At 39.5% G+C, this 19725-nt stretch overlaps 1 protein-coding gene across 23 annotated transcripts in view; it reads right to left on the reverse strand.

Annotated features, from left to right (window-relative positions):
• PMCA (plasma membrane calcium-transporting ATPase 3) overlaps positions 1-19725 on the reverse strand; it is a 192607-nt gene that overhangs the window by 38931 nt on the left and 133951 nt on the right. For 15 of the 23 annotated variants that reach the window (XM_011062929.2, XM_011062928.2, XM_087414420.1 and 12 more), the window contains 7 exons: positions 19094-19521; positions 18524-19008; positions 17236-18281; positions 16901-17115; positions 16531-16682; positions 11080-11212; positions 6978-7046 (listed from right to left, as the gene is read on the reverse strand). In XM_011062929.2, the coding sequence (XP_011061231.1) occupies positions 6978-7046; positions 11080-11212; positions 16531-16682; positions 16901-17115; positions 17236-18281; positions 18524-19008; positions 19094-19521 (2528 nt within the window). Of the gene's footprint in view, positions 1-2831; positions 2917-6977; positions 7047-11079; positions 11213-16530; positions 16683-16900; positions 17116-17235; positions 18282-18523; positions 19009-19093; positions 19522-19725 lie in introns of all 23 variants that reach the window. The other 8 variants (XM_011062931.2, XM_011062930.2, XM_087414425.1 and 5 more) reach the window with 3 other exon arrangements.

Consider the following 19725-nt stretch of genomic DNA (forward strand, 5'->3'; position numbering starts at 1 on the left):
ATGAGATTCCACTCCAAAAAATTTAAAGAGTGTACTATACATTTAAATGTGTAAATCTACTTTTGTGTATGCAGTCCAATGTGTTATTTTTACACGGAAAATTAAATCACACACATATAAAGGCACTTATCACATACTTTGACTTGCAGTGAAATTAATTATAACGAACCAAAATGATATAATTCGTATTAAATATGATACTAATTAATTAAAATATTTTAACAATTATCCAAATTTGCAGGTACACACAACATAAAGAAAATATAATTAACATTTTTGGCAGAGATTATAATTGAGTGAATCCAGTGAATCTTATCATTAGCTCTGAAGAGTTAAAACGAGAAAAAATCCTTTGACGTTTTGAATTTATCAGTCGATCTTTCGAAAAAATTTTAACAAATAAAAATTCTACGTAAAAAATGTCGAATAATAATAAATAAAACACGTATTATCGAAATAGAGACAGCAATCAATTTCGCTAATGGCTCGACTGAGAGATTGTTTTCCGGCTCACGTGTATATTTGATATTTGAAATGTATATTGACTCGTGATTACATAGATTATAGAAACGGATTTAGGATCAAGGATACCGTCACGTGATAGAAGGACTGGTGCGCACGATGCAGCAATGCTACTTCATTCAAGTTTGCAATCCTTCTTCCTACTTAATAACACAGCACACCATTGAGATCTACGACAACGTTACCTCAATTCTCGAGGGTTACTACGACATCGACCACCGACCTAGAAAAAAGTTCAAAATCGACGCACAAGCCGTTTCCTGGCATTCCTGCCACGTCGAGAGAAGAGACCGATCAATGAATGGTAGAAGCGGAGAAAGCTAAGATTTTTGGTCGCTAGGTGTGTTTGGGAAAGAGGAGAAGGAGTAAGCATTTTAGTGTTACCATTCGCGTTGATAAAAATCGGTGATTTAGCACGATCTATCGTATCCATGAACGAACAAGCCAATAATCTAACTGGTATTACTGTTAAAAAAAAGAAAAAAAAGGAGAAAAATGTACGGTCGGTCAGACGAGGAAGTGTACGAGCGATAATTTTGATATATCTGAAATGATCTCGACACGAAATCATCGCGACAGTTACACATATGAAGGAGAACCCAGGGAAGCGATAGGGAAAGGACAGGGGGATACAGAAACACACAGCACACTCAGACACTATGCTACTGAGAAAAAGAAAGCGCGGGCGGGTCGGTGGATCTGCCGGGTAATATCGCGGTCCCCGATGGACGGGGAAGGCCCACCGACCGCAACCCACACCCCCCTGGCTACACAAAGAAAACATATTAGTGTGACGTAACACTTCGTTCAATGTAATAGTAATCCGTGCATCTCGAATCGTCGTCGTCGTGACATCGCCGCCGAAACACGCGCGTCGACGACGCGCCTCTCGGGAGGACGGAGAGCCGTCCTTGTCGTCGCCACGACGAACCTCGTCGTCGTCGTCGTCATCATCATCATCAATCATCATTACATCAATCGGAGTCAAGAGTCTCCGGTCTAGTTACTAGAACCGATCGGCTTCCAGGACCGATCCGCACAGAGCGATCTGGAATCGCTGTGGGAATCTCGAAAGCGTCTAAGAATCTCGGAGAGCTGAATCTCCCAGCGTCATTATAGCATGCCAGGAACGTATTCCTCGACACGTCACCGGGATCAAAATATTAAAATATTATATCGGATGTAATATTAAAATATTACGTCCGTTTCTACTAATACACTCTTTAAATTCTTTAGAGTGGATTCTCACTCTGAAGAATGAAAATTTAACCAGTCTTGAAAAAAAGTGGTTCAATTTTCAATTTTAAAGGCCAGTATTCACAGTCCATTTTCTCTTTCTCTTAAGTAATGTCTTAAAATGCGACTCGCTGATTGGTTCATGACATCTTAAGACAATTTTAAATTATAAGAATCGATTATGAATACCGGTCTGAGTTTCGTTCTTCAGAATGAAAAATTCACTCTAAAAGTTTTAGAGAGTAGATTAATCCTCCAGAGGGGGTCTATATTTACTACCTCCATATGCAATCTGGATCTTTTTTGTCCAGCCTATATTCTTTTTGCCATTCTAAGTTGTAAAAAAATATAGAAAAGGGTTACTTTTCTACTACACAATCAAATAGTTTTCTCGATAATTTTAGGAGAAGAGAATTGGAATCTCATCTCCTTTATTTCGGAAAAACTTGATAATGAAATTCGCTTGTTTGTTGCCAAAAAAAGATCCACATTGCAGACGGAAGATTAATGTCAATTTAATTTTACTTTTTATCTTCTTTTAGTTTTCAAAATTAGAAAAAGATAAGGAGTAAATTAAATTGAGACCAAATTTAATCTACATTGATAGAAATGAGCTTAAAGCCGTAATCACACTAGCGATTTTGCGATTGTAATTAGTGATTGCCAATTACTTTTAACCAATTTAGAGCAAAGCAATGAATTGCTTTACTCAAACTAATTAAAAAGTAATTGTCAATCGCCAGTCACAATTGCCCAATCTCTAGTGTGATTACGACTTAAAATGAATTGTGCTCGTCGAGGCTCGTTCCCGTTTGCATTCGGCGCGGGCGATTCGCGCCCGAAATCAAATACGAAAAATTTCTGATCAGAGAGGGAAGGAGAGATCAAGACGGCGAGACGTTTCCATCGTGCACGCACATCGTGTGTTACGCACGTCGACGATCCGTCGTGTATAACGATATTATATGTAGTAAGATAAAATATAATATGCGTACACGCGTACTGGCGGGTTTTTGATGATTATAACAACGTATTATATGTACGGCAGGCGATCATCTACATGAGCTACGTACTTGTTTGTACTCCGACAGGATAAGTGTGGCGGCGGGCAAAACTGCCGCCCCGTTATACCTCAGTCTCTCGAATGGGTTCCGCTGGCTAACAAACCACAAATTATAACCATCAGTCTCGGCACTTGCTTTCGTTTTCACATCTTCGCTAAAACACTACTTTTTTTTTCTTTCAGCGCGCACAATTAGCAGCTGTTTTTTTTTTTTTGCCGCGGATTGCATCGGCGTTCGCTAATGACCATCTCCATCGCGTTTTCTCCATTTTCGTTTCTAGTATAATGTATTTTGTGCGTGTGTGATATATGTATATGTGTTTACATGTATGTACGTAGAGAGAAAAAGAGTAGGTGTATGAGTAAATGTTTTATTGTTTCTTTTCCCTCCTGTGCGTGTCGCACACGTGTCGACGAATAGATTATCATGTGACGCGCGAATCTCTCGTTTCTTAGTGCGTCTTCCTCTTTTTTTCACCGTTTTTCACACTGCAATTCTTCTACAGAGACAGAAAAAAGGCGATTTCTCCCTCTCAAGCGAGAGAAAGAGAAAGAAAAAGAAAGAAAGAGAGACAGAGAGAAAAAGAGTTTCGAATGAGAGATTGAAAGAGGAAAACCGAGCACGACTGGAATCGTGGAACATGTCAAAGTGCATATATCGTAGTCACGATTTGAGTGTCGCATCGTTCAAGCAATTTGAGATTCGAGTTAGTTATTACATATATCGAGTGAGAAAAGACTGCTGCTAATCAGATATTGCGTTTCATGACGAAAATTCAAAAAATATGAAAACTGTAGCTTATTTTTTAACATCTCGATCACCGTTAATCTTTACAAAAGGCGGGGATTTAATTTTAAAATTTTATAGCTTTCCTTGAGAGATTCTTTAAGATAGTTATAATTCATTATTTCATTCATTCTGAAAAATCGGTGTTGATTGAATACCACGTGATGTTTATATAATTCTCACCATGTTGGTGTTAATATTAACATCAACATGGTGTGGATTAAAAAACCATGATGTTCAATCCATACCGTGTTTGTGTTATATATTAAATATTAACATTAACACTAATATGAAAATTGTATAAACACCGTATGGTGTTAAATTCACAGAAATATTTTTTAGAGTGTTGTATCTTTGTCTCAAAATATGACACTGTTTCAGTGTCACTATATATAGTATCCATGGCTTCCCCGACTAGTAAAGGTCAAACAATATCCTTGTATTCTTCTTTCGATTCAAACAAGCAATATTAAAATAAATATCGCGCAGTTATGAACGCAAGCTACGTTATTATAAATTTGTTGGACTTTGAGATATCCAAACTACGGGCTAAAAGTTTGGAAACACCTTTTCAAAAGTGTCAGTGGAGTGTCAGCAAGATGTTTATTTTGCTACTGTTGAAAGTTTTCTTCCCGCTGATTGGAGTATACTTTTAGATCTAGAGAAATAGTCTTGTTTCAGCAAAGAAAACTTGCAACAGTTACAAAATAGACATTCTGAACACAGCCATTTTTGAGATTACTTATTCAAATATCCATACGCGTTTTTCAAAATAATTCTCCATATTCAATAACGGTTATTGGATCTACAGAATTATTCTTAAAAACACAAAAGCAGCTTGTAAGATTCTGTTGTAAGATTCTTCAGTATGATTGATTTTTGTCCCTCACTCTTTACTAAAGTTAAATGTTTAAAAACCAATCATATTAAAGAATCTTATAACAATTGGAAAGCTACTTTTACCGCTGAATGCAGTCATTGTCATAGATACTTGAGTAAATAATCCCTAAAATATCAATTTTTAAAGTTTCTAAACTTTTCACCTGGACTGAGCGAATCTCAGTATCCTCTGAGCGAAATTTTCTCAGAATCGAGCGACACTCTTATCGAAAATAGACGAAGCACCAAGACTCGCATTTGCTATCGACTCCAGTCGTCCGAGCAAATATTCGCAGAAAATTGGAATCGAGTTTAAAATTTTGAGGAATTGATAGCGCAAATACACGTGTGCTGACGATCGTTGACGCGGTTTCGAGTAACGGGAGTAGAGAGAAAATTTCGATGTAGAGAGATGTACGAGGAAAAGTAGAGTGTAAGACTCGACGAGCCGAATTCGAGAAACGCGCGATCGAGCGCGCATTCTCTCGCCGTACGAACGCCGTTGGAAAAAAATTCTTTTCTTTCTTTCTTTTTTTTTTTTTTGGCGGAGCGTCGCGCGTTTCGGTGTCCGAGCGAGTTGTGTTTGTCCCTCGCATCGGTACAGAACGCACAATGCAATATATATTGAATATACAGATATATATATATATATACATACACACTGTGCCACGTTAAAGATACGCACAATAATTAAAAAAAAAAATACATGTCACACGCGCGCACATCGATATACAACGTACGGTAATAACATCGTACATCACGTGTTAATCATCACAGCAATGCTCACACTGCAGTAATTAAAAAAACAAATTAAAGAAATGAGAGAGACAAAAGGGGAAGCAAATGTACACGGCGTGTGTGTAGAGAAGGACCGGCCGACCGAGCGAGTCGTACGCCGGAAATGAAAGAAAAAAGAAAACGATGCTCACACAAGAAAGCGAACACAGATCCAAAAGAAAAAGAAGGAGACTTGTCCAGTGTTCCAGTGTGCTTTCGGCCGTTCCTTGGAACGTTAGTTAACGTTAACCGGGGCTCAACTGATCCTCCGTCTCCTCCTGAAGACGGAACCAGAAGCGAAGGCAGAACCTGCAGCAGCTAGGACATAAATATCTGACTGGGAATCGCTGAAACCTCAGTCAACCTTAACTAACATTTCTGGGAACAGCGCTGTTGTATCGAGGAAACGGGTAGCACACATCGCGGTGTTATAGCGCCGTACATCTCTGATCACGTCACTCCGAAAGCTGCGCGGCTCGCTCTTGGCTGTTTGATTCCAAGTCAGTTGACGAGCACCTTCAAACGCGCCAAAATAAGAATAAAAAAAAAGTACGCACACAAACACGTACATGCAACATCTTAGTGGAACTGAGACGGAAAAGAAAAATGAGGAGAAAGAGCGGGGAGAGGAGTAGAAAGAAGAATGGAGACTGGGAGAGGCAAAGAGGAAGAGAACGAAAAGATAGAGAAAAGACACGTAAGAAAGAAAGAAGTAATTCAGGTAAAGGGAGACAATCGAGAGAAGCGTATGACGGCAGCCAAAACGGTCGTAATCGTTAATGTATATCCATCGGACGTCAAAGTCATCAACGGTGTCTCTCGCGGCAACAAATAACAGCCAGTGACGGTTCCCAAAACCACGTGGGCGGTGGCCGGCTGCTTTTTTTTTTCTTTTCTCATTGTCACGCATAAACGGGAGGCGCGTTTTACCGTACATGCGCTCCATTAGCGTCTCGCTTGACAGAGATACAGAGGACAGAGGAGTTGGTGACATTGGGAGAAGCGATATACGATCGTATTACGCGACACAGGATTCACAAGACAAAGACAGAAAGAGAAAGAGAAAGAAAGTGAGAGGCTGGTGCGGTGGTGATACAGAAAGAAAAAAAAAAAAGAACAAAAAGAGAAAGATACATCAGGAGCGATATAATTAGCTGCCGCAGTGACAATAATCATGGCGATGCAAATTGTTCGACGCCGATATATATATATATACTGGCTGCCGGTTTTCTGCTCTTCTTTTTTTATTTGTGGAGGATAGTTTAGAATCAACCACAAAGACGGGTGTCGCATGTAATAATATATATATGTATATATATAATAAGCACACGGGCGAAAAATATTAATCGAAACTCGCAGTCCGCAAGCACTTACTTGTTAAACAAAATGCAGACATTGTGAGACGTGTGTAGAGAGACAGATAAGTAGTAATAAGTAGTAGTAGAAGAAAGAGAGAGATAGAGATAGAGAAAGATAGAGAACACAAAAGGCAAACTGAAAAAGGTCTGCTTGTAGGAAATCATAGTACATGGTACATATCGATCAAAAAAGTGTTCGCAAAAAAAAAAAAAGTTAGAATATATCAGAGGAATTAAATAAAGACGATGAAAATATATATGTATAGATAAATATAGAGAGAAACGGTTAATCAGATTATTTAACACGGTCAAACAATGAGCAAACTTGCGGATGATAGTGGACTTGCGGACTAACCATGTAGTAATCCTGAGAAGGGGATCTGCCTGTCACAGATACATTCTGCACCAGAGTTCTATTGCTCGTCTGAAAGTAGGTGACACATCCAGTTTTACATCATTAGCTTCATGTGACATTCCAGGGTAATTGTATTTTTTTTTCTTTTTTCTTGTCCTATCTCTTTTCTGTCTTTCTTAAATCGTCTGTTCGATTTTCTGTTCTGTTTTTTTTTCCTGTTTCCTTTTAGTTTTTTTTTTTTTATTATTAAAGCCGTTCTATATTAACGTGTGCTTCTCGTGATATTGAACACTTAATGACCGTTGACTGTGCGAGACAGACGAAGTTACAGAGAAAAAAGGGGGAAGAGAATGTAAAGAGAATAGAAAGTACGTATAGTGTAGCTATATATAATATATATAATATAAAGTAGAGAAAATTGGTAGAGAGACAGACAGAGAGAGAGAAAGGAAATATACGTATTCGCCGCGAGTTTCTAGATGGACTAGAATTTCTTACATACGTTGCGTGCAACTCATCCGTTCTACATTTTATTTATTTATTTTTAAATCGCATCGTGACCGGCTGTAACGGAGCTGCAACGGACCAGCGACAGTCATTATCTTTGTCGCGCCACAGCCCGAGCCGCCAAAGTGATTGACAGTTAGATATATAGATAGATATTTGATTTTTTTTTTATTGCAAAAAAAATTCGCTGCGCAATCATCGTATAGAGTTTATCGGGTGTTTCGGGGATTCTTCGACGAGAAACGGACCGCAATCGTTACCTCTGGCACACGCCTAACTGTAATAGACTGTCGACCATCGACTGATGTTGCCGTCTTGTTGATCGTAACCGTTGAGAAAAGTAATTTGGAACAGAATACATAAATGCGTGTGAAACGTTTTTACGACTTGGGGATTTGCGATTTTTTAATATTAACGGAGACATACCTAACGCGACGCGAATGAACACACCGTCATTCAGCACCGTCCGCTTTAACTTGTGCGACAGAGTAGAGCCTTCCGCTTCAACGTAAAATCGATAGGAATAACGGGCGGCTAAGGCGGCTAAGGACAATAGCGAAGTGGAATGAATCTTTTACGTATTACGTTCTTGAACCCCGCGCAACAACGAAAGTTTCATTTTGCCGGCTAATTACGAGTAACTGTAGGCGACGGATTTAGATACGTTACGTACGAAGATGGGGAGGGACTACCTACTTTACATGAGTTACCCGCGCGGGAGTTACGTAAGAGTCACCCGTTTTAACGACGAGTGTGGAAAATCATATGGCGAAGTCGATGTGTAAAGACGTCTCTTGTGAGAGAAAGTTCGGCGAAGAAAGTTTACCACGAGGTGCTTACACGTGGGTCGATTTCAACATCCTGCTTAACGTCACTCGAATATTCAAAAACAGTGCTTCGCGGTGAGAGTATATATAGATATGTACTTTACAAAGACAACAGAGTCTAGAGGGGCGAATCTTCCCCGGGGTGGGAGTGTCCTGAGTTCATCGATTGGCGAGATATAAACATCGATCACAGGACTTGGAGAAAAGTGGTGCACACTTTCGGGGTTACGGAGACGTGCCCTCCCGAGACGAGGAAACGAGAGCGTATTCTGACATGTAATCTCACGAGGGCTAAAGAAGTGAGATAGAGCATATATCAAGGGAAAAGAGTGGGAAACCGAGCGTAAGAGATATCGGGAACGGGAGAGAAACAAACAGAGAGAAAGAGAGTTAGAGAGTAGAGAAAGAAAGAGAGATTGGCTGAGGACTGCGTGGACCACTGCTAAGTTGGTTCTGGCTGTCTGTGGAGAGCTACTGTGGATGCAAGCTGTACGGGATATAAGAACGTATATATAATATATATGTAATATATATGTACGCGGTAATATATGTAAGATATATATGTGTTCAGATCGAAAGCTCGTCGACGCCAGGAAGTAGTATCAAGAGAAATTCGACTCAATCAGAAATCGGTGATATATCCTGGTGGTTTCTATTCTCCCTACGCATTGGTCACGACACTCGCGATCTTCTCTGAGGGATGTGAGAGAGTAGTACCGCGATCAGGAGAGCTGGGACAAGACGAAGACGTTTAGATTTGCATGTCAAATAAAATAGATCGAAACAAACGATGACTAGATTTTTAAAACTGCACAGTTTTAAAAACCTACACTCCATCTTTACTCCAATCTTATACTGGTCCCACACAGCACACTTTATCCTAAGAACATCCTGGAAACATTCTTAAGATATAGGACATTCTCTGAACGTTTTTAGGTCTCCGAGTCTGTGCTGTGTAGAATTGGTCCATGAAACACTCTGTTAATTTTCGTTCAATTTGAAGATACGAAAAGAACGTCGAAGGTAAACCTTGTATAACTTAAGGGAAGAAAAATCTCATTCGTGTATCTTCGAATCTAAGAAAATTATCAAAGCGTTCCGACTATGATTTGCTATTCCGCATACGCGTTTACTTCAATCACAGTTGATTTCCCATGCAAATCCCGCGGATGAAGATATCACACTAGTCCCAACTGTCCTTACGTTGCTCCCATATCGCTGGTATTCGCGAGGGGATGGAGATATACGGGCGGAGAACAAGCACTAATTTGTGCGTTTACTACGGCAGGTCTCTATGTGTGTATTGTGTATGTGCGTCAACCCTATCAGTGCGTCGTTCTCGTCGAAGAGTCGTGCATGCGCGATCAGTGACGCTGGTCGAGTCGTAACGAGTTCAAGTAAAACGTTTCTTTTTTTATCTCGCGTTATCGTCTCTTGTCTGCCGTTTCTCTACGTTCGGTCCTGTCACCCTAATCGCGGGGCCGACCGACCGGATCCGGTCGATCGAGACCCGCGATCGATTTCCCCTACCTGAGATAATGACATGACAGATTAGACCTAGCTTCTCTTATCGGCGTAGACTTACACACTGAGTGTTTACTTGTTTAGAAATATATATATAAATATAAATATGGATATATGTACATGAATATGTGCACGTGTTGTCCTAATTGGTAAGAGACACACGGTCAGATGTATCGCGTCTCTGAAGGAGTGAGTGGGAGAGCAACACCGATCCGAGAGTGTAGTTTGTGAAAATCGTGCGTGGCTCTTCGCTCTTCTCCTTCAGCTCCAAAGATCGTTTCCCGCGCGCTCTCACGAGCGGGCTGTCGAGTGGGCGGTTAACGATCCGTCTATTTGAACGCGTTCAATCGTCTGTTGAGGCACTCTTATCGCACACGGTCGTCGGTATCATCGGATCGAAGTGTGGAAAAACGCGATCGCGGTTCTCTAACGTGGTAATGGTGGAACTCAAATGAAAATGCAAACCAAGGTAACGGTCAAAACTGAAACAACTCGTTATTATCGTCGCCGTCGATGGTAATAAGTAGAGTGGTAATAGTATATAAATAGTATAAGTGGATTTATTATATTCTGTATACGTATTTGTTGATAATAAGAAGAAATACGCACACGCATACGTTCGACGTGCATACGAACGTCGAATAATTGCGCGCGCACACTGAAAAAAAGTACTAAATTTTAATAAATATTTGAATAGTTCTAAGTGAAAATATTTACCAATGTATTTATTTGGTACAACTATTTAGCTGTCACTTATTTATTATAAATAAATGTTTACTTAGTAACTACTATTTAAAAAAATACGTATTAAGATTTAGTAAATTTCTTTTTCAGTGCGCTGTTAAAAGAAAGAAACAAAGGTTTCGGTCCACTTGATGCTATTAATGCTTTGAAAGCATTGCATTCTTTGATTGGTCAATCAAACGCTTCGAAGCATTTCTAGTTAAATGGACCGCATTTAAAGAAAAGAAAAGAAAAGAAAAGAGTCCTGAGAATTTAAAAAACGTTAAGAGGACCGTATGTGACTCGTGTGGTCTCGCCACCTGAACCCGTTGGATCCGGGGGCGGTTTTTGTTGAGTTTTCTCATTTATGTTTTCGTGAATAGAACAGGAATCGAGAGAATATTGAATCTTGAGTTGAATGATGAGATAATGAGAGAATGAAAAAGAGAGAGAGACAGAGTGACAGAGAAAGATAGATAGATAGACAAAGAGAGAGAGAAAAGAGAGATAGGGATAATTACCTGTGTTTGTAGCCGTGTTAGACCACGGATCCATAGAATTTGTCCTGCGCGCGGCTTTTTATCCGAGTCGGGGTCGAATTTCTCATCTCCTAGATTGATCGCACCGATATCATCCGGCTGGCCGCGGCCCCATCTGTTTTTGAAAAAAACATGAGACCATTTCTTCATCACTCGGATTCTTCCTGTTAACTGAATGGATTAGAGAATGGTGTAGTATACTTTGTACTGTTAATTTCTTTCTATTGTTCTTTCTTTTTTTGGGCAGCCGACGGAAGTTTCACAACCGACGCTCTCTTCTCGGGCGCGCTGCACCCGACACCGTTTTCCCCTCGCTCCTCAGGAAATCCCTAATCTATTTACGATGTGCTAACGCTACGCGGGACTCGATGGTGTAAGTAAAAGAATAGATTTATCGGTGATAAGATTGGATGAGATAGTGACCAGGTGCATGTTTGTGCGTGTAAGTATGTGGTTGACCAGTGGATTGACTTCTATCATTGGCGTGACGGAAAGGTATGATGAAATGCGGAATGTTTGCTAATAGACATATTTGATAACGACACGCTAAGATGATTTTTGTTGACGAAAATATCGAGTCGACAATTCTTCAGTTATCTTCCAAATACAGAATAGATACCTGGATAACATCATAAAGATACCATAAGGATGTCATCATATTAAGTATCAAGTGAATTTATAAGTGACAAATAAGATTATAACGATGTCCTACATTATTACGACTTCTATTTGGATAAACTTGGATTCTCTGGCTAATTCAAAATAGTGTTTTCCATCAACAATAATAAGTGGAAAGTGGATCGATAAGTGAATAATACAAGTAAGAGAAATAATTTTATATTCGGTCGAAGCGAATCTTGAATCTTAATAATATGTAAATTTTCAAATACATTTTTAGTTCTAGAAACTCTATTTTCTGAGTTTAGAAGGAACGATAAGACATTCAACTTTAAAGGAATACAAAAGATGTACCTAATTAATCTCGCGAGAAAAAATTATTTCAATCTTCGATCAAATAGGCTGTTTAGCGCACACTCCATACGTTAGTGAATAGGGAGATGCATAGTGGGTGCAAATGCAAATATGTCGTGAGCAAAATGTGTGTTCTATTGTGATACGGTGCAAGAAGAAGTCAGTCAATTTAAAGCATTAGAAAAGCGAAATTTTTCTTCGATCGTGGTCGACTCAGCCTTCCATGTTACAACCGATAGTAAGCATGAAGAAATACGAGAAATGAGTGAAAAAAAGAGAATGAGAAAGAGAGAGAGAGAGAGAAGATATAAGATTATATGTGCGCGATATGACAGAGACAATGCATTTTTTTTCTTCGTATCCGATGTGACGTTAGTTTTCCCGATTCAAAGCTTTCCTCGACGATGAGGTACAGATAACATTCTGTTTTGATAAACCACCACATACCTTTGTTCTGCAGTGTTACATATCAAAGGAACAATGGTAACCTTTGAGTTAAATAACATTTTGTTATTTTTAACTTCCATATGAATCAAAATGTAAATTAAATCATTTCTATAGTTAATTTCAAAGTAAACAACGTTTATATTAACGTGTGCACTTAGTAAATAATAAACTGAGTCAAATTTAATATCTACATATTCTTGAGTTAAATTGTTTCACTTCATTGTTTTAGTTAAATTAACGTCATAATGAGTAGGAGCAGTGACGATCTAAAGAAATAATTAAAAATAAACAAAGTAGATTGAAAATAACTCAAATTGGGTTTAATTTGACGTTATATGAATTTAACGAGTGTGTTAACGCATTGTATTTCCGTTTCGTTGGCCTATCTCGTCTTTCTATCTTCTACATCGTCGGGTCGTCTTCTCCGTTATTTCTAGTCTTTCAGGACACGTCGTCAATTTTGCGTTAGGTCGTCGCTTTGGCAAAAAGCAAGTGCGATTCTTACCTGTTGAGCGACACACAGGCGTGAAAAGGCGCGTAGTGCCGATGCGACTACGTGCCGCCTGTTGTCGCTATTTATAGGCACTCGCACAGGCTCTCTCGTGGAGAACAGCACTCGACGATGGACGGAATGATGTATCGGGCCGATCCGTAAATTCACGTTATAATTAACGTCCACGTGCAAGGAAAAAAAAAATCAAATAAAACAAAGATAATCTAAAAACGAAGGAATTTATTTACCGCCGAATTATGTTTCATCTCCTTCAAAAATCAATCGGAAATACACGTGAACTCAGAGACCAACCCGACGGGAATTGCTCTTTTCTGTTCTCCATATATAGCGAGCGCACGTCATCGGTTCTCGCCGTCCTGGACGATGCCAGGACGCGATAGATGCATGTACAATATCATACAATATATCGAAGGGAAATATGTATATCGGGTTTCTGTTCACCTACGAAACGGCATACACACACGCATACACACACACACATGCACGCACACACGCATACTAATAACATGAATAGCCGGGCTGGTACCGTTGTGTTATACAAGCGGATACATGTACCGTACTACATACACGGCGGTAAAAGCTTCGCGAGAGAACACTCCCTGTAACCTTTGGCTAGCTGACCCTTCCGCTCGTGTAGCATTTTAGTAGTGCCCTCGGCTCGCGTACACAGAGTAGCGGCAAAAAGCGTGTATATTCTCGACTCAACGCGAGATTAACCCGCTCGCCTGTTACACGGGCGAGCTTCTCGCATGCGGCGGCATTCGAACCGTACTTCTCTTGCGTATTAGGAGCTGTCAGCTTGAAGAAAAAAAAAAAAAAAGAAAAAAAGAAAAAAGAGAAATATAGGAGAGAGAGAAAAAGGTATCGATGCGAAAGAGTAGTACGAATAATCGAAATTATTATAATCGGCGAGTTTAGATTTTAAATTCAAATACAGCAAGCAAGTAAAAAAAAGTTTTTATATCTTTTCGTTCTCAATATTTCGCTACATTGATAGAAAAGTGACATTTTTCAAAATTAATAACTTTTCAGTAGAGCACTTTTAATCCTCTGCAATCATATTTTTAATCCCTCCATTTTTGCAATCTTTCTGTCTTTTCTGTTCAAATTTTTTTACTGTTCTAGATTTCAAAAAATGTGGAAAATTTCAGGATTATTTTTCAACATCTCCATTATATTACCAAATAGTTTTTTTTAACTCAAATGTTAAAATCTTGAAATTTTGAAATTTGAACAAAAATAAAGAAGAAATTTGAGAGTCAAGTTTCATTCGTGTCTAAAAGACCCAAATTAGAGATGAAGGATTAAAATTCTAAATTTATTTTAATTAGAATAGTAAATATGTGTGCATAACTTTACTTTTTCTTCCATGTTACATTTTTAATTATATGTATTCTTTAAAACTATGTCATGAGTTTTCAAAATTCCAATACTGCAACCCTTTTCTGTCAACACAGTGATTTATCTTTTCTTTCTCAATGAAAATACTTTTTCCTTGCTTATAGCATCAAAGAATGATCCTCACCGAGATTACGTTGGTTTCATTGACAGGTATAGACAATTAGAGTCACTATAGAGAGTCATATCCAGTCAGGCATGATTGTGTACGTGTATATATATATGGAAAAGAGGAGAGAACGTATTAAATAAGGAACAGGATGAGGTAAAAGGAGATGTAAGGATAAAAGAAGAAGAGAAAGAGAAAGAAAGAACGCTGAGAGATCGCGTAAATTCAACGAATCGAGTGAAAGAGCGTGTGTTAATAAGCGTTATTGATCGCGCGATTCTTTTTGAATTGTTCCTCATGCTCAGTTTAAATTAATTATCGAATAATCGCGTTATTAAGCTAAATAAACTCTTGTTTTTTTTCCAGTCCGTCTCGTTGAATATTCAAGATCGTGCGCTATGCATCGAACTTCGGTTAGTGCTTACGACAACATAACGCCCGCTGTCGCCAGCTCGACATCGCTTATACAAACAAGTAAGTAGATTTCCAAGATGGCTGTAATCATGCAACGATTAAGGCCAAATTACTTACAGGTTGGAGGAGCGAGGGAATACCCGGGATGGGGTTCATCTCAGCGTGCGTGATCATTTACATTTGATCACGATTGTTGGTGATTTATGATCGGAGAAACGATATGATTGCTGCCAATTATAGTATTAAGTAATTTTTGAAGTAGAATCATTTCTAAAATTATCTTACACTTTTATTGAAATTTTCGCCATCACGATGACTTTATTTTAATATAAACATAATTATATGCTGACTATGAGAATCCTAATGTTCGTATCAAATTAGAAATTAAAATGAAATTTAACCAATCAGAAGAAGAAAACCAATATCAAGCTTAATAAATTTTGTTTTGGTTGGTTAAATTTCAATTTAATCTTAATATCAATCTCTAGTCTGATACGAGTGTGATTATCTTTTTTATTACAGTATCTATATATAATTATCCAATTAGACTGCCAATTCGTTAATTTATAATTTTATAATTATACAGGTCCAACTTGTTAATACGAATATAATTGAATTTTATATGTAACAGTTACTTCGAGATTACTTTACAGGTTCATTAAAGATTTCTATTCCGGACCAAAGTAAAACAATCACGCGAGCTTGCATATGGGAGGTAACATTCTTCGGAAGTCGACATAAACTGTTACTAATCCTGCGGTATATATATATATATATATATATATATATATATATATATATATAATATATATATAATATATATGTATGTGTTTGTACTGATTAGCACGAGTGAGTTCTAGATTTGGCATGCAAAGGCATCTATCGCTAATGAGATGAAAACTTAGAATGCTAATTCACGTATAATAGTAGATTAGATAGCAATTCCGTAGATAGTCCATATAGATATATATCTATATTTACTCTAAGCTTTACGGATTTGAGCTGACGTGTTAATAATATTGACTTTACTGATCACAAAAGACATTCATTCACCTTACATTTTTTTTTATTTTTGATATTTATGATTTTTAAAAATATGATGCAAAAATTTCAATTATATATATATATATATAAATTATATATATATATATTAGGTGTTGGAATTAATTCGTAGCGTTTTTTAATGAAAGAATGTTATTTATTTCACATGAGCATTAAAAAATACATTAATGAAAGTACTTCCCATCACTTGTAAAACGCTACGAATTAATTCCAACACCTAATATAAATATATAAATCTTCATAATTATAATATATATATTCGTGCGTGATCAATATTGTCAGAATTTTTATTATAGATTTTGGAAATTGCACGGTTATCAAACTTAAACTAAATCTTAAACAATCTCATTTTTAAATAAATCGTTCTCTACAAAAAGAAAAGCATCAAGTGTTGTGAGTATGCAGTTTTGTTCATTTCTCTCTTTGCAATAAACCTCGTGCTCAAAGATCAAACAAAAGAAATCGTGTTTGTATGTAGGTATATGTAAGTGTATTTGAGTACATAATTTTAACTTACGAAAGAATTTTGGGAATTCGGCGTGTAGGAATAGTCGTAACTATTTGGCCCCATATTAGCGTACCGATTCCGAAGAACAGGCACCACAACCACTGGTCTAACGTGAGCGCTCTGGTGCTGAATGCCATTTTACCGTATTGTATGATAAACACCTATAAGCAAAAGAAACAGACAATTGTTTATTAAAAAACAATGTTATTTAAATTATCGTTAAAAAACAAGTTGCTTATCGTTGTTTTGCAATGTATCAATGAATAAATAAATAAAATTGCTATTATGCGAGATAATTTATCAATTCTGATCCAGTGATCCGCCGTCCTTACATCGCAATCATAATAATAGATAGGAGAAAGAATAATTGATAACTTACTTGCGCGAAACACGTGCAGATCCAAATCGTATAGAAGATGGGGTTGGTGAATATTCCCTGGAAGACATTGCGTTGACCATGAATTTTCCTAGCGTTGAATTCGTTGAAGAGAGTCATCATGACGAACGTGTTGAAGATGACGGTGAAGTGTTGTGTGGGCCCGCCGCCTGCCGCCGCCACTCCGCGACCCGTGTCGATGTCGAGCATCAGATCACCTGCGGCAGCCATTCATGAAAACTTTAGAACATTTTATTCAATAAAATCGAACGATGGAAGTTCGACGAAGCAAATTGGCGAGATCGTGGAGTCATAGGAAGAGGGAAAGGAATACTCACCGGCGAAAAGAAGTGTGAAAATTACACCCAACTGATAAAAGGCCTGACCGAGAATATTTTTCATCATTGTCCTGGAAATGAGTGGTTTTGTGCGACCGTACGGTCTACGGAGGAGTAGATCGGGCGTAGGCAATTCGGTGGCCAAGGCGAGGGACGCTAATGTGTCCATGATTAGGTTTACCCACAACATTTGCACCGCCTTAAGCGGCGAGTCCTGCACGGCACAAGCACCGATGAAAGCGACGATCACGGCGACCACATTGACGGTCAGTTGGAATTGCAGAAACTTGGCGATGCTATCGTAGACGTTTCTGCCCCACATAACCGCCTTCACGATCGACGAGAAATTATCGTCTGTCAGTATGATGTCGGACGCTTCTTTGGCGACGTCCGTGCCGGCGATACCCATGGCAAAACCGACATCGGCCTTCTTCAAAGCCGGACCGTCGTTCGTGCCATCGCCGGTTACCGCCACGACCTCGCGACTTTCGGTCGCCTTGCTGTCAATGATGCCTTTCACCAAGGTGTACTTGTCGGTGGGAGACGATCTGGCCAATACTCGCAATTTTGGCCACACTTTGTCCAGCAAATGTTGCTGTACCTCGCCACTGCTGTCTCTGATCCTGCGATTGAACTCCTTGCCCTCCAGAATGAGGAAGTCTTCGTTCGGCTTCAGGATACCACACTTGAGCGCGATGGATCGCGCGGTGTTTATATTGTCACCCGTAACCATGCGCACAGTGATGCCGGCCTTTTGGCATTTTTTGATCGCATCCGGTACCTCGGGACGCACCGGATCCTCGATACCGACGATGCACAGGCAGGTGAGGTTGTTCACTAGATTATCCTCGTCGTCCCAATTGGGCTCGTTGTCGATGTGAACTTGATTGATCTCCGCCTTGCCAGGAACAAAATCGCGATAAGCGATGGAGATGGTACGCAGCCCGTCGCATGCCATAGGTTCGATCACGTTCTTTACTAGACGTTCTTGCATATCTCTGGTAAACGTCTCCAGATGACCCTCGCGACCATATATAAAGGCACATCTGTAATAAAGTCAATCAGGTTTCTAAATTCCTCTTTAATCTCAAAGAAAAAGAAATCAATTTCAGGATACTAAATCGGTCGAATAAATCAGTAAATTTTTCTCTTTTGAAAAACACATAGTTTTTGTAAAAAAAAAAAAAAAATTATTGAATTGCCGAGAAATGATTGAAATCGCGCGCAGAACTTAAATTTTTCTAAATTGTAAAACAATGTAAATGTTAGAATGAAATTATATACGTACTTCTTCATGATGATCTCGGAAGCGCCCTTGGTGAAGAGCCTGAATCCACCACCCTTTCTAGGGATAACGGTAGACATGCTCTTTCTTACGCTATTAAACGTATACACCCGCGTAAAGGTTTCCTCAGGATAGTCGTCCCGCACAGTTTGATATTTCTTGCCCAGGGCTAATACGAATCCAAGTAAGGCACATTCGGTTTTGTTGCCAACCTGTAACGGCAATTCAGTAGGGTCCGGCGACTCCATTATCCGCGACGTGTACGCCGAATTGATTGAGATGGCCTGCAGGATCAACTCGCCGATGTGGCTCGGTATGTCCGAGAAATTCGGCGTTGTCTTGCACATCTTCTCGCATATATACGACTGTACCACGGTCATGCGGTTCGTGGTCAGGGTGCCGGTCTTGTCCGAGCAAATGGCGGTGGCGTTACCCATCGTTTCGCAGGCATCCAAATGACGCACCAGATTGTTGTCCTTCATCATTTTCTGCACAGAAAGAAACGGACGGTCTCAAAGAGGAAAAAAGAATGATGGTTTCCGTAAAGTCAAGAGAAAATTCCTGTAATCTCACCTTGACGGAATAAGCAAGTGACAAGGTGACGGCTAGAGGAAGACCCTCGGGTACGGCGACTACGAGCACCGTGACACCGATGATCAAATGCCGCACCAGATCACCGGCGTACGTGTTTCGCCACGGCTTGCCCTCTATGACGAAGGTCGTCACGCAGAACTGTATGACTAGAATGACGACTGTGAGCACCGCGATGGTCGAGCCGGCGTAACCGATCTGTATGGCGAGTTTAGTTAGCTTGGCTTGCAGAACACTCTTTTCTTTCTTCCCGCTCTCCCCGGCGCTCGCGGGTGCGGCCGCGTGATGATTCTCGCCGCCCTCGTGCTTGCCACACACACCGCCGCCACCGCCACCGCCGCCACCTCCACCGCCTCCGCCGCCGCTTCCCGTCACGTGACTGTTCCCGGTAATCTCTACCGACTCCTCTCCTTGATTTACAGTGCCAAGATTAGACCACGTTCCATCGCTATATACCAATCGAGGCTCAATCGACTCGAGTGATCAATCTCTACTCGCACCTCAGCAAAGACTCTGATCATGCTTGACTGCTAATCGATCGCAACGCCGACTGAACCTCGATCGTTAACTTAGCATGAGTATATACCAAGTTGTTAAAAGCATTCTAATAAAAA

Source organism: Acromyrmex echinatior, chromosome 16 (genome assembly GCF_024713525.1).
Source record: "Acromyrmex echinatior isolate Ae372 chromosome 16, ASM2471352v2, whole genome shotgun sequence".
NCBI lineage: Eukaryota > Metazoa > Arthropoda > Insecta > Hymenoptera > Formicidae > Acromyrmex > Acromyrmex echinatior.